The 15,407-nt window shown below is 39.2% G+C and overlaps 2 protein-coding genes across 2 annotated transcripts; both read left to right on the forward strand.

The window, feature by feature from the left end:
• The first annotated feature begins 31 nt into the window (after positions 1–31).
• Positions 32–6,350, forward strand: LOC116619255. The gene is made up of 5 exons (XM_032383843.2): positions 32–249; positions 3,010–3,229; positions 4,215–4,562; positions 4,938–5,241; positions 5,754–6,350. Exons 1-5 carry the CDS (start codon positions 64–66, stop codon positions 6,112–6,114), a joined length of 1,419 nt encoding a protein of 472 aa, XP_032239734.1. The 5' UTR covers positions 32–63; the 3' UTR covers positions 6,115–6,350.
• Positions 6,351–8,406: 2,056 nt separating this feature from the next.
• On the forward strand, positions 8,407–14,528 carry LOC5511094 (vacuolar protein sorting-associated protein 26B). The gene is made up of 10 exons (XM_048725445.1): positions 8,407–8,618; positions 8,694–8,837; positions 9,482–9,557; positions 10,802–10,958; positions 11,476–11,577; positions 11,759–11,821; positions 12,202–12,308; positions 12,866–12,934; positions 13,173–13,315; positions 13,578–14,528. The coding sequence occupies exons 1-10, from the start codon at positions 8,508–8,510 to the stop codon at positions 13,686–13,688; spliced, it is 1,083 nt and encodes a 360-aa protein (XP_048581402.1). The 5' UTR covers positions 8,407–8,507; the 3' UTR covers positions 13,689–14,528.
• The last annotated feature ends 879 nt before the right edge of the window (positions 14,529–15,407 follow it).

Genomic DNA, 15,407 nt, shown 5'->3' on the forward strand with positions numbered 1-15,407 from the left:
GCGAGGCGCAAGAATGTGACGTCATTTTAGTGCCGCGTTACACAATTGAACAGCTAAGTCAAGATGGCGGCCATTGCAAAACAAAACATTGGCATTGAAAGCGACCTGTTTTCAAGCCTTAGCTCAGAAGTCCTAAGTATAATACTCTCATATCTGCCAGCTAAGACTCTCCTTAATCTCAGCGAAACATGTAGACGATTCAAAGAACTTTGTTTTGAATGTGACACTCTGTGGAAAGACCTTTGCAAGGTTCGTCGTGTTGTCATATTTGTTTTGATTCTTGCGTTGTGACGTCTGGCCTCGCTGCAGCATTCTGCTATCAAATTCGCACTTTGTATTTTATGCAATTTGTTTCTAAGTACCGAAAAACATGTATTGATGTGTACAGATCATTGCTAGCTTGTCTTTATAGATTTTTTTTTCGGCTAGATTTATCGCCATTGTTTTGGGTAGCGTGCAAGATGGAAAAGATAGTAGTTTGCATGTTTTGATGCTTAGGTTGTTTAAGTATTCAGATCATTACACAGAGGCTTGTTATCCACATTTTTGAATGTAAATGTGTGCATTTCTATATAGCAAAAGTATTGAGGGTGGGTGATGTCATACAGTACATCCATGCCTAAGAAAATAACCCACCCACCCCGATACAAGTTACACTGTGTGAAGAGACAAGACCTTTGGGTTAAAAGAAGAAAAAAATCAGTAAATTTTCAAATTTCTAAGGGAAAGTTTATTTATTATCCCGAGGGAGAGGGAGGGGGTCAGAATACTGTGGGGGGACTCGAAAAATTTTCGAGATCTAAAGGCTGGGGAGGCATCGAAAGTGTATGGATTTTAAAAAGAGGGGTCACTGATTTCTTTGGGTGTTGTCTGTTTAATATAATTTGACCAAGTGTCAAATCAGACTTCTTAGTTCAATGAGTTTCGGTTTTGTGGCAGTTATTTGGCATGCACAATCCAGGAGTCCAGGATATGTATTAAGCCACGTGTTATCTATGCAATGCAAACCTATATACACCCTATATACATTTTTTTTCATGGTTTCTGCTATATGATATTTATAAATTGCTTATGTTCCATATTTAAAATTAATAACAAAACTTTCTACTGATTTGCTATTTGCTGTCTTCATCTCTCTCTCTTTCTAATCTTTCTCTTGCCTCGCTTTTCTTGCAAGCAGAAGAATGAACAGCCTCTTTGCATCATTTATATCATAGACCTTTATCAGGTTGACAACCTGGATTTAATCTCACCTTTGAGAAATTGAGTGCCTTCGCCTTTTCTGAATTAATGTTTTCAGCAGTTTTCAGCATCACGTGACCTCCGGCCCAGTAAGATCTGGGACTTTGGCTGTTGGATAACGCAGCAGCGCTGGACCGAAGTATTTGACAAACAGCTGGTCTCTGAAAAATTCCAGGCATTTTCGGATGTTTTGTATATGGCTGTCGATAAGTATCTCCCTCTCAGGAAGATATCGATCTGCAGTAGTGATAAACCGTGGGTATCCAATAAGCTCAAGTACCTTGTTTCCAAACGCCAAAAGGCATTACATCAATTTGGAAATGACTCACCGCAATTCAAAATGTACAGAAACTCTGTTCAGGAAGAGTGCAAAAAAAGCAAAGCCTCTTACTATAAGACCAAAGTCGCCAATACCAAGAATACCAATGTGAAAAGGTGGTGGAAAGAAGTCAAGGGTCTATCTGGGGACAGCGGGTCTTCACGTGACTGGTCTCAACAGATGTTGTGTGACGACATTCCAACAACCTCTGACCTAGCTACTAGATTTAACAATTTTCTTGGTAGTTTAACTGCGCACTTTGAACCACTCCCGCCTCAAGCACCTGGGACATTTTACCAGGTCCCTGATGATCTGTTGATCGATAATAGGCGTGCGTACCAGGCCCTCCGTCAGGTGAAAACCAACAAGTCATCTGGTCCTGATCCAATTCCAGCTAGGATCTGGAACACCTTTGCAATCGAACTCGCTCCTGTGGTTTGCGATCTATACAATGCGTCGCTCATTCAAGGATACGTCCCTGCTCCACTAAAGCAGTCTGAGATCTCGCCCATCCCCAAGTGCCCCCGCCCTAAAGTAGTCGAAGATGACCTACGGCCGATCGCCTTGACATCACAACTCGCCAAAGTACTGGAAGGGTTTACGCTTCAGCCACTATTCCATCAAGTGCTACATCAACTGGACTGGTTACAGTTTGCAGTCGCTGGGAAGTCTACTACTGAAGCGCTGGTCTATTTGATGCACATAATTTTCGAGGCTCTCGACAAAGGGGACTGCTGGGTCAGACTGTTTTTTTCTGACTTCAGTAAAGGCTTTGATTTAGTGGACCATAACGTTCTAATAGCAGAAATGAGACACCTAGGTGTCCATGAATGTATCATTCGATGGGTGTCGTCATTTGTATCCAACAGGAGTCAGTATGTTAAGATAAGGGATTCACGCTCCCATGTAATATCACCTAAGGGAGGAATCCCACAGGGCACCAGGCTAGCTCCGTTACTATTTGCAATATTGGTGAATAGGTTAGCGCGCGACTGGCAGTATCGCATCAAGTATGTAGATTTGATATGTATGTAGTCTCACCTTTGAGAAATTGAGTGCCTTCACCTTTTCTGAATTAATGTTTTCAGCAAATTCTTTCCCCTCTGCCTTCTTACCAGCTTGCAGCTAATCTCTTGCTCACGTTTCTTTGTCATTGTCATTGTCATTTGCGTTCCTTCCTTTCTTCAGTTTTCTGGAGGGCGGGCGGGCGGACCAAAAATATTGGGAAAGCATAAAGGGGGGCATGGAAAATTTTGTTCCTCCTGAAAGGGGGGCAGCTAATTTTATCCATTACTTTTATCACAATCCTCACAACCCCCCCCCCCTTTCCCCCACCTCGGGATAATAAATGAACTTTCCCTAAGAAAGAACCTTAGCAGAATTAGCAGACAAGTTCAAGGAACCTCACTTCTCCTTATTTAATTGATGTTGCTCACATTGACTTTCAGACTGATTACAAGGTGTCTTTACTTGCTAAAGGGAACTTCCGTTCCTATCACATGATCTACCAACTGATCTACAAGTGCCGCATCATTCTTATAGACACAGATTACTCCACCTACAGTGGGTGTCTCCCAGACTGGCTGTACTACTGGAGCGCACTTGGATCTAAACCCCCTCTTATAGGCTTCTGGAGTCTGCCTGCAGGGAGGACAAAAAAGACCTGGGGTATGTGTGTGTGTTTTGTAACAACTGTATTGAGTATTTACAATGCAATAGACAAATGAAAAGAAATAAAATTATCACAATTGATTTAAGTAAAGTAAAGATGTTTAGAAGGTGCCGACCCATCCCCTTTTGATTTTTGTATGCTTCTAATACATTGTTTGTTTTATTACTATTATATTATATTATTCTACATATGTAGAATACACACCCTGATTTTTTAGGTCTTTAAAAAAAAAGATAGAAAAGAAAAGAATTTGACAAAAATGGAAATGAAAAGTGAAAAAAAATATGTTGAAAAATGATATTCAAAACCAGTAAAAGTCAATAAAAACAGGCATGCTAGAGGCAAAAACAAACACAAAAGCAGTTTTTTTATGTTCAAGTTTTTATTTACGCAATGACGCTCCCTCACACATGATTTATTGGCCCATTTGTTGTTGCTGTCTGGGTCATGGTAAATGAGATTGTCTCCCGGTTGTTAGAGCTAGGAGCTTTTTATTGTTTTATTTCTATGAAAATTTTTGACCTCTCAAACAAGAAGTCTTATATATAATACTGTACTCACCCCAATTTTGGAGGTCATTTTCGTGTGAAAAAAGTGTGTATTATTCAAGAGTAAATTAGGTGATTTTTATTTTCAACTACGTGTACAATATGTACTGGTGTAGAATATAGAAGCCTGCAATTTAGTCATTTACCTGGTGTTGTTATAGAGATAAACCAGCCTTGAGCCATTTTTAGCTGGATCTCGGATTTTGAACAAAAAATGAAAAACGGGGGGAGGGGAGGGGGGCGAGGAAGGAGAGAGAGAAGAAATGCGTGCTGGATTTGTGGCCCTCCATGATTCGCAGTTTTGGACTTCGTCTGCTGAGGGACAAATTTGCATTTGGAATTGAGCATGAAAAGATTAGCATTTGTTTAAGGGCTTACAATTGTGTACAACATCAACAATGTTCTTCATTTTGTCTTTATAACTCTCTTAAAGGTCTAACAGATGAAGATCTTGCCAATTGGCTAAGTGACAAGAAGAATTTGAAGCCAGATGAGGTGCGGCTTGAAAGATACTACACATGGTACGATGGCATGCAAGCTTCTATTTATAAGCATGGAAGTCTGAAGAAGTTCCAGGAGGTTGCTCTAAAGCGGTGCATTCGCAGCAGAAAACAGATCCTGACCAATTTCCCTCAGTCTGCTAGGTCTCAGAGAAAACGAAATTTTCAGAGATTTCAGAACGAACATAACCATTTGAAGGAGTTTCTTGCCAAACAGAAGGGAAATGCTGAGCATTTATGCTACTCCAAACCAAAAAAGATTGGTCGGGACTACATTGAAGGTAATTATGCAATTAAATAGCATGTGATTACTATTGTAGCAGCCTTACCCCCTTAATTTGTTTACAATTAGCAATACAGGAACTGTGGGAAGACATGCCCGTAGCCAGGGAGGGTTTAGAAGTTTGGAAGAACTGCCACTCGACTGGAGGGTTCGCTCTAATGAAGGAAAATGAAGAACTATTATGTGCTAGCCTGCTAGGACGAGCTACCTAAAAGAAAATGATCTGCTAAATTAGTAAACAACCCCTCTGCTCAAAATCCTGGCTACAAGCCTGGAAATGTATATGCATTTGTATTTTCCTCCTTTTTTTTTAAACTATTTATCATACATACCTTCTTTGATTGTTGGAAATAATGTTGTTTGTTGGACTTAGGGCTTTTACACAAGAGTGGGAAGAAACAGCTGTACAGTTTTGTGGAGTTCATCCAGGAGTGCAAGGATAGGTGTAGCGCTTCCACACCCTATCTACTCAAGGATGTCCCCAAGTGTGTGTCACGGGTATATAAGATGTGCAGTGATGTGTATGAGCGTCATGTGCAAGCAAGTGAACTGCTAGCTCTTTCAGACAAATACATGGCAAGGGCACAGGAAGTATGGGACTGGCAAAGTGCCAATGGACTGGACTACATGAAGAAGTACCGCAGCTGCAAAGTGGTGAAAGCCCATCTTGCATTCAAGTGCGTGTACTTCAGGGGTAGATAGGGGATGAGGAATGAATAGGAATAGGGTTATAGTATTGAGAATCAGTGAAATGATAATGTATATTAGGTAATGGGATAATGGGAGGGGTTATAGGAAAGAGAGGGGGTGCTCATGACAATATAGGGGGTGGTGGTCATGACAATGAAGCGCGGTGGTGGTCATGATAATGAAGGGGGTGGTGGTCATGACAAAGAAGGGGGGTGGTGGTCATGACAATGAAGCGGGGTGTTGGTCATGATAATGAAGGGGGATGGTGGTCATGACAATGAAGCGGGGTGTTGGTCATGATAATGAAGGGGGATGGTGGTCATGACAATGAAGCGGGGTGTTGGTCATAATAATGAAGGGGGTGGTGGTCATGACAAGGAAGGGGGGTGGTGGTCATGACAATGAAGGGCTAGTGGTGGTCATTAGCTTGGTGGGTTACTATATGTGCATTTTCCATCACCAGCTCAATAACTCGCAAATTACTGTCAAACTATTTCAGAGAGTATGTTTGTCATGGCAACGAACACGACTTTGAATGTCTCAGACTGCACTTCGAGGGACTTGAATCCTTATCTATTTGGCTAGAGAGCAACCAATGGGTCACCAAGCTTATTGACTCATCTTTGGTTCAAATTCTGCAAGATGTGTCTACAGAAAAACCCTGCAAAGACCCAGATGGCCAGACAATCAAGAGACTAGTCCGACGATACTTGAAAACCGGACGTAAGGAGGACTTTGATAAGGTGTTGAAGAAACTTTGCGAGAAGGCGAACGAGTTTTTGACTGTACATAGAGCCCACGTGGATGAGTTGGAACGAACACTAGGAAGCAACTCATCGCCAATAAACACGACGTCTTAATAAGATATAATCCAGAATTGTACAGATTACTAACACTTTAATATTATACCCTGATGATGAGGGATGAGGGGTTCCTAAGACAATAATAATGAGGTATGATTAGTATTTTTGTGTTATTTTTTTTTTTTTTTTGTTATTGTAGAAAAGATACCAGAATTTACCAAAACGTTGGTTTACAATTATAAAAGATTATATGGTTTTATGGATTTTGAATACAAATATATTTACTAACCACGTAAGGATCAAAATTATGTTGAAGGTTCCGGGTCATTTGCCCCAAAAATAACGGGATCACAAGATTTATTTATGGGCTCAGGGACCAACGTTACCCCCAATTTTGGCATCAGGGATTTTTTTAAATAGCCCTGGGATTGGGATCACTTGAATATATACTTCGTTATTAACCTGTACTAATACACGATGAAATGCTTCTCCCTGGATATACAAGGCATAATTCCATGTATCGATTTTTATTATTTTCAAGGGCCAGGTTACCGTTTACATAATACAGTTAATCCTAGAATACTGTTCATCCTGGATGAAAAAAGAGGTCGTCAAACAAAGTGTAATAGCCAAGCTAGTACAAAAGAAAACGCAGACAAGGGGAATTTCGGTTCTACATTTCCCTCATGCATGGCTTATTCATACAGAGTTTTTTTTCACGAATGTTCATTATTGCCGTAAGTTTTGAGATTCAAAAGCAGGACCGTAGCAGCCTCGAAATATTGGGGGGCACAATACAGAAACATTAAGAAAATATTGGGGGTGGCACAGTCACGCCCCTACTGGTCATTTCCTTATAATTTGTTAAAGTATTGGGGGGCACGAGAAGTAGCAAATAATTCCCGGAGATTTTAATGACTTCTTGCCAAGAAAAATGTATTTTTATTTTATTTTACTATATAGACCATCCTTCCAGACATGCTGAAACACCGTACGGTAGCTAAAGCTTTACGGCTAGGCTGAAGATTTCGACCCCAGCACCGCTTTCTGGCAAACTGTGGGGTGGGGAGGCAATAACAAGGATCACAGCCCTGTCTTAGTCGGTTACGCCACGCACAGCTCGCTAAGATATAGACTTTGGGGTCTTTTTCACGCTTGCGTCTTTTGGGAATTAGCATGTTGCCATAGTAGTGTGGTGAGTTCGCCATATCATGCACAGCACTCCTTGACCTAGAGTATATTGCCGCATTTAGCCTTTTGCTCTTCTCTGCTCAGTCGCGCACGTGCATATGATATATTCGTGTTGCCGCCTCAGACAAAGGGCGGAGGGGGTATTTATTTTGTTACATATGGCTTTCTGGCAGCCCAAGGGGAGTGGTTGGGTGGGGGGGGGGGGTAAACCCCCAAAACCCTCCCCCCAGATACGCTACTGCTTGTGTTCAGTCGCAACTGCTTGTGTTCAGTCGCAATCTTTCGTGCTCAGCAACAAGATAAGTTAATTGAACTATGCTAAAATGTGCGCGATCTGAAGATGGCCCATGCGCTCATTTTAATCAAAAGGGGGAATATTTAGGCGTTCATATTCTTCCACTTTCATCACGATTGGGTTAAGTATAAGACAAAATAAATATCGAAAAACAGGCTCTTGGAATGTTAACAAATTAACCAGCGGGATACGATGCGTGCAAGGGGAGGGGGGAGTAGACGAATTGCCGAAAGTGGATCGTGAACCGTAACTTTTTTTCTTGCATTCTTTGAAACCGCGAAATGAAAACAAAAATAGTTCCAAAGAAGGTTGGGGGGACACGTCCCCAACCCCTCCCCCCCCCCCCCGGCGAAGCTGTGCCCCAATATTTTCTTAAATGTTACTGTATCCCCCCCCCCCCCCCCCCCCCCCCGTGATAATTCAAGCATCTTGTATAACCGTGAGGGGGATTGGGTCTAGCTTTGAAAACTTTTTCTCTTAAATAAAGCGTTTAATGCAGCCGACGACAGTTTTATCTTGAAATATTAAAAAATAGCGTTATATTTCCCCTACAAAAAAAACAATCAGATATTTCGCCTATGTTTTGGAAATGCAAGGTCTTTTAAATTTCACCACAGGGAGTCCGCGATGGACGCTTTTTTTCTAATTTTTATTCCGTTATTACACAAAATCCTCAAGTGGTACCGGTGGGCACCGGTCTCAATATTCATTAGCATCCTCTTGGCTATTTTAAGCCAAGTTTGGTGCTTTTGTTCGCTATGTATAGATTGAAACACTAAGCTACCGGACTACGTCGGGAGAGGCTATTTTGGTGTCCCCGCCCATTCCACTCTTTTACGCTTGAGCGCTTTCAAGATAACAGGCTGACAATAGGCTGACAGAAAAGACAGAAAAAGAGGAAAAGATTAACGAGCTTAAATTCCTCAACTTTCTCTCAGATTACCTGTGCATCGCAGAGCATCCCATGCCAAGCGCTTGCCCCGCCCCCTGCCCTACGGTTGACCCCATTGAGCCCGCGATATCAGCTGCACAGCAAGGAAGTCAGCCATCTTGTAATCCGCGAACTCACAAAATGGTGCGGGATCTTTGATTAATTTTCCTTGATTTCGCCTATTTCTTATCAATTTCTTACTTGTTTATACGCTTCCAGAGCTTCTTTGGGTTTGGCCAGACTGCTGAGCTTGAAATCGCGCTCACTGGGGCCGATAAACGCAAGCAAGTAGATGTCAAAAATGAGGATGGAAAGAAGGAGAGGTTGTTTCTCTTTTACGACGGAGAAAGCGTTACTGGGAAGGTATGACATGTGTTGCATTGAGTGTTGAATGAGTAACACTAGCATAGAAGCAATATAGCTTTATTTGCTGTGCAGCGAATGAGACTTCTTGGCATTCTTATCCAGCTATATCACATTGGAGAGATCGTAAAGATGGAAGCTCACATGACTTATGTGACGATTGAATGAATTCTCTAAGTCCTTCTCTTTTATATTAATGCTAATTTTTGGTTTATGTGTAAATCTAGAAGATCGTCATTCATGATAATTTGACTTTTACCATAGTAAAATGAAGTTATTGTTGAAATGTTTTAACTGTTTTCACTTGCAAATTTATGAAAGTTTTGTCTACATAGTTTTGTCATAAGTACGAACTTTGTTATGTGAAAGTGAGAGATTTGTTTTAGTTTTGTCATACTACTATTTAAAAAAGGTTTGCATTTGCGATCACGAAGCATTCATAGTTTCCTACATGGAAAATATGTAAGACATATTATACTACACGCTGAAACATTCATACACTATTAATTGGCTTCAAACAAGGTTTAACCAAAGCTTCATTTTTATCTATTTATTTCATTCAACTCTATTTCTATTATGACAATTGTTTTTGTATATCCATGTAATTGAGATTAATGTAACACACAAATTATTTTATGTTCAAGGTTCATATCAATCTCAAAAATCCTGGGAAGAAGCTAGAACACCAAGGAATCAAAATCGAATTTATTGGACAAATAGGTGCTGTGAGTTTTACTGTGTAACCACTAATCACCATATGTTACTCATTTGCAACTAATAAACTTATAATATTGTCAAGTGGAGTTCCATAATACCAGCCAACAGTTTTTCCAGGATTGGCTGAGAAGGGGGGGGGGGGGGGGGGGGGAGGGTGCACCGTCATAGGAATCATATGGAAAAAGCTTAGAATTTGAACATTTCTCAATAAGAAATGACCCACTTTTAGCCGCCAAGGGTGGGGGGGGGGTTAGTGCGCATTCTGCACACCCCTGTGTACACGCCTGGTTATATTAATGGGTTATGGCCACACTTCTGTTAAAGGGTGCTAAATAAACAATTTTTTGTGTATTTAGTACATCCATAAAATAAAAGAGTATGACTGCCTTGCTATGCAATAATCAACACCAAAATTCAGAAACGTCAAAGACACAGCAGAGTGGCTCACCCTATACCCTAGCTTGTCCTAATGAACTTAACTCTTGTTGTGTGTTTATTGTTAGATTAGTCACCTGATCAGATGAACTTACTTTACACATAGTTGCATTTTTTTTTTCGTAAATTGGAGTTGTTCCCTAATAAAATAGACTTACATATTGTTGTGTGTTTATTGTTAGAATGGTTACCTGATCAGATGAAATTACTTTACACATAGTTGCATTTTTTTTTCGTAAATTGGAGTTGTTCCCTAATAAAATAGACTTACATATTGTTGTGTGTTTATTGTTAGAATGGTTACCTGGTTAGATTAACTTACTTTACACATAGTTGCATGTTTTTTTCGTAAATTGGAGTTGTTCCCTAATAAAATAGACTTACATATTGTTTTGTGTTTATTGTTAGAATGGTTACCTGGTTAGATTAACTTACTTTACACATAGTTGCATGTTTTTTTTTTTGTAAATTAGAGTTGTTCCCTTATAAAATAGACTTACATATTGTTGTGTGCTTTTTGTGTAAGAGTGGTTACCTGATAAAATGGACTTAATGTACATATAGTTGTTTTTTTCTTAAATTTGAGTTGTTCCCTATTATAATGGACTTACATATTGTTGTGTGTTTGTTGTTAGAGTGGTTACTTGATCAAATGGACTTAATGTACATATAGTTGAGTGTTTTTTTCGTAAATTGAAGTTGTTCCCTAATTGAATGGACTTACATATTGTTGTGTGTTTGCTTTTTTATTAGGGTTATCCCATGTTAGTGGGCCTAATAAACTTTCATATTTTGTGTTTATTGTTTATTAGAGCTGTTCTATGATAGAGGAAATCATCATGAGTTCACATCTCTTGTACGTGAACTGGCAAGACCAGGCGAGCTAACTCAGAGTGTCTGCTATGACTTTGAGTTTGTCAATGTTGAGAAGCCCTATGAGACTTACACTGGTGCTAATGTCAGATTGAGGTGAGTTGGAATTTCAGACTGATTCCATGCATAGACCTGGAATTTCCCAAATACAAAGTATGACATCAATGTGTGGCTTGCTCATTAGAAAAAGGGATGTAATGTCAACTGTTCATGACAGTATGTTGTCTTTGGTTGATTTTTTTTAGTTAAAAATGTGGTACCTAAGATAGTAAATAAGTCACTAGGGGTGGATCAAGCATTCTACTACATGGGAGTCTATCCTGGGAGAGGGAGAGAGAAAATATTTTATTAGACAATGTCAAAGGCAGTCTTATCCATAAAATGCATTATTCCTTCCAGAAATTCCAACTCCAAATATCTTTAATAACACCAATGAGATAATGTATATTAGGGTTTTGTTGGGGCATACATCTGTTTGGCATTTTTTGAACATAACACTTTAGGCAGCCCAAAAAGAGGGGAGGTTTAAACCCTGTTAACCCTCGCAATGGATTCGGTACTGTGTACTTAGGTTTTGCAAATATTTCTAAAAATGAAATTTTATGTTTTCCAGATATTTTCTGAGAGTAACGATTGTCAGGAGGCTATCTGATGTCACAAAAGAGATGGACTTGGCTGTCCACACGTTGTCTAGCTATCCTGACATGAATACTAGGTATGTACAGGACATTGCCTAGCTATTTGGTGCAATCAACTGTCAGTTGGTTGCACCAAATGTTTATTGATACAACCCCACGCAAATGTACTTTTGATACAATACAGAAAGTGATGAAGGTGATTATGTTGTGTAGTTTTAATATTATCAAATCCTAATCTTCAGTAAATTCTTTTTTCAGCATAAAAATGGAGGTTGGGATTGAAGACTGCCTGCACATAGAATTTGAATACAACAAGTCAAAGTAAGCTTGGTTTTTACCATACAGCTTCATGCTACTTGCACTCTTATTAGTTGGTTAATGGGGCATACATCCCTGTTCAGTCCGCTCAAAAGCAATGCAACACTCTGTGATGAAAAACTCTCTTGATACAGATTCTCTTATTGACCTCATTGGCTTAGGCTCTACATAACGAATTAATGGAGCCCTGGTTTTTTAATCAATTTTTTTGCCTGTGAGGTTCATTCTTTGGCCATTAACAATAGAAAACTTATCGGGTCCATAAGCTTGCATATGTACAGCCGACACACTCAGTCAATAAGAGGTATAAGGCATTATTTATAATGTTCTTTTCATCAGTCAGTATAATGCATGATTAATTAACATGGATCCTTTGCATCTAGGTACCACCTAAAGGATGTGATTGTGGGTAAAATTTATTTCCTACTGGTAAGAATCAAGATAAAACACATGGAGCTGGCAATCATCAAAAGGGAGACTACAGGCACTGGTGAGCTTGCTTGGTTACCTTGAGCAGGTCACACAAAGTAGGCCATGGTCTCATGCTGTTACTAAGGTTCTTTAAACAAGGACCTGCACTATAAAGGGCTTGGCTCCGCCGCCTTTCGGCTGAATAAAATTCAAACATCAAGATGACAGCACGCCATAACATTGCGTCGGTACTATGTTATATTTAATAATTTGAACTATTTTTAGTGCACATTCCTGCTCTTTTGGTGGGTTATTCATTGTTAGAAGCCAAGAGAAAATAAACTAAGCAAAACGAGAAGAAAATCGCTTCAAAAGTTGAGTTTGGGTTTTGCTACTCGTGGGCAAACAAGACACGATGAACGCCGGAGCTCTGCACTGCGTAGCAGTTTACTGACAACTGAGCCTTTTGTGGACCTGGTCCAGGCCTTTTTATAGTGCCGGTCCTTGTTTAAGGTTGGCAAGTGAGTTTCTAACATAAAAAAAACAATAATAGAAATAGAGAACAAACTATATGTGGCTACCAATGTAGGGTGTTTATTTACCATAATAATTAGATTTTTGGTTTTGATATTGCAGGGCCAAATACTTATAATGAGAACGAGACAATAGCCAAATATGAAATCATGGATGGTGCTCCCGTCAGGGGTAGGTATCCGCTGGGAGTTGGTTGTCAGTTTGTTCAGCCAAGAAGTACAATGGGCTCAGTGGGCCATTTGCTCCAGTATATGAGACTCGATTTGCAATTTGTTAAATGTATTTAGGCTTACTAGGAGCTTAACTACCTCACTGCTACAGTAGCTTAACCATGAAATAGCAAATGATGTCATTGTTCATTATAGGTTGATCTATACGAGTTTATAGCAAATAAAGTTTTTCATTCCAGGAGAATCTATACCAATCAGGCTGTTCCTTGCTGGTTATGAACTGACTCCAACATTTAAGGATGTCAACAAGAAATTCTCTGTCAGGTTTTTCTTGAACTTGGTTTTAGTTGATGAAGAAGAAAGAAGATACTTCAAACAGCAGGTACAGTGTACCAGAAAAAATGATATTTCAGGAACATACAGTAACTTGACTGAAAGGTATTCCCAATATTATATTTCTAACTCTAGATGACCTGGTCACATACTCGAAACAGTTGTTTTTCTCTTTTGTATTGCTACAATGCCCTCAAACATCCCCAAAATTCTGTGTCAGACTTATAATACACAGTAGCCTCTTTACACCAGATAATATTTATCTTGTGCACCATTCGGTGTTTGAGTAAGAATGTCTATTCTTTTTGTAGGAAATAATTTTGTGGAGGAAAGGAGAACTGAGGAAAAAACAAGTCTACCATGCTGATGCAACTGGCAGGTTTGAGAGAGCAGAGGAGAAAAAATCAGCACCTGAGGAATAGATGGCGATAATCTTTTATACATTTGGAAATGGATTTGATAGGTCAGGGTATTTGAACAGTTTGGAAACGGGAAAATGAAGTCAAGCATAAATTACAGTGTTCTGTATATTATTCATATTTTTGGTTTAAACAAGTGCAATCTAGCCCACATAAACATCAAGCAATTTTTACCACATAACAGTCAAATATAAATATCTGTACTTTTATGACTTATAATATCCATTGTAGAAACATTGCTTTCATTTGCAAGGTTCTCTGAATCTGAAACAAGGGAGTCTGGGAAAACGGCTTTCCTGTGTCAATCAAACATTCTGGCAACCTATCATAGACTTAGCATAACAGTTGAATAGGTTCCTTTTATTACAAATAGAATATAAGATTGTGAAATCTCCTAAGAATTCTGTGCAATGTTCTTTACAGTAGATCTTGTCATAGAGCCTTCTTCAAGTACAGAATATTTTTTTTTATTGATTATCATTTTGAAGTACTGTATATCTATCCATTCTTTCATATGTATATTGAAAGAAGAAAATGGCTGTTTGTCACTGTTGTAAGCGGAATCAAGTCTGGAAAGAGATATATAGGCCTTTGAGATAGAAAGATTGGTATGGTTCTATTGACAGTGCTGCTTTGCTATTATGACAGACAGTCGCGCTAGACCTTTATGCACTTCATGTGATATGAATATTCCAGATTTGAAATCAGATAATACCTGCTCCCACACCTAATGGATCAAGGCCCTTAGGGTTTGTAAAAAAAGACAGTGAGCTGGAGACTGCTGCATATTGTTTATTGTTTAATTCACTACACCAATAGAAATAAAAAATAATAATTATAAAATATTGATGCTTTCTTGTAGTATAGATAACAGTGTGCCATGCATGTTGGTCACTCAGACAGACCGACCGACAGACAGACAGACAGACAGACAGACAGACAGACAGATTTTATTATTTTATTGTTTTTTAGTGCCGTGAACAAAGATGTACATAGGCCATTATTCTCTAACATTGATAAGTGAGATCGTCTAATTATAAGAGGACTATTTTGAAGGGGGGAGGGGTGGGTTTTTTTAATTTCCTGTAAGCTGTTTTCTGAGGAAAAAATATTCCTGCAACCCAATATGAATAAAAAAAAAAACATACCATTTTCTATTAAAATAATCGAGGTATGACTAAAATAATCAGGTGTTTTGAAGAATACCAACACAGTAATTCGGACAGAGAACATGAAAAATATTAACACAAACACAACACTAAATTACATTTCCTTTTCAGCAAGTTATTATTTTTTCACTTTGTTTTTTGTTTTCGTACAATGTTTACCGTTAGATTAATAAGCACAAATAGAGAGCTTGGGCTACCTGTGACTTCACTCCTTTTCACTATTTGAGTAATGACAACATTGGATTGATGCGAAACATTGGATTGATGATAAACATTGGATTTATGCGAAATAATTGACCCAAATGTTCTGGGGGGGGGGGGGGGGATGATACGAGATGATATTTTGAGGCGAATACAAGGGGTCGGCTGCAATCGCTCCCTTTCCCTACATTCTCGCCTTCCCCACATCTTCCAACAAATTATTGCGACGCGTGCGTGAAAGCGAGGATAAAAAACAAACTTTGCCATCTTTTTTACAATTTTGACGCCTGGCCTCGGTTTCACGCGCGCGTCGCAAAAAGATGTAGGGAAGGTAAATCCTTCTCTCCCAGCT

The sequence above is a fragment of the Nematostella vectensis genome, chromosome 3 (genome assembly GCF_932526225.1).
Source record: "Nematostella vectensis chromosome 3, jaNemVect1.1, whole genome shotgun sequence".
NCBI lineage: Eukaryota > Metazoa > Cnidaria > Anthozoa > Actiniaria > Edwardsiidae > Nematostella > Nematostella vectensis.

Bases quoted from the DNA above. Each gene is read 5' to 3' on its own strand.
- LOC5511094 (XM_048725445.1), top strand. From the start codon at position 8,508: ATGCCAAGCGCTTGCCCCGCCCCCTGCCCTACGGTTGACCCCATTGAG. The intron at 8,619-8,693 runs GTGCGGGATCTT...ATACGCTTCCAG, and splicing joins ATCCGCGAACTCACAAAATG to AGCTTCTTTGGGTTTGGCCA. The intron at 11,822-12,201 runs GTAAGCTTGGTT...CTTTGCATCTAG, and splicing joins TTTGAATACAACAAGTCAAA to GTACCACCTAAAGGATGTGA.
- LOC116619255 (XM_032383843.2), top strand. From the start codon at position 64: ATGGCGGCCATTGCAAAACAAAACATTGGCATTGAAAGCGACCTGTTT. The intron at 4,563-4,937 runs GTAATTATGCAA...TGTTGGACTTAG, and splicing joins TGGTCGGGACTACATTGAAG to GGCTTTTACACAAGAGTGGG. The intron at 5,242-5,753 runs GTGCGTGTACTT...AAACTATTTCAG, and splicing joins AAAGCCCATCTTGCATTCAA to AGAGTATGTTTGTCATGGCA.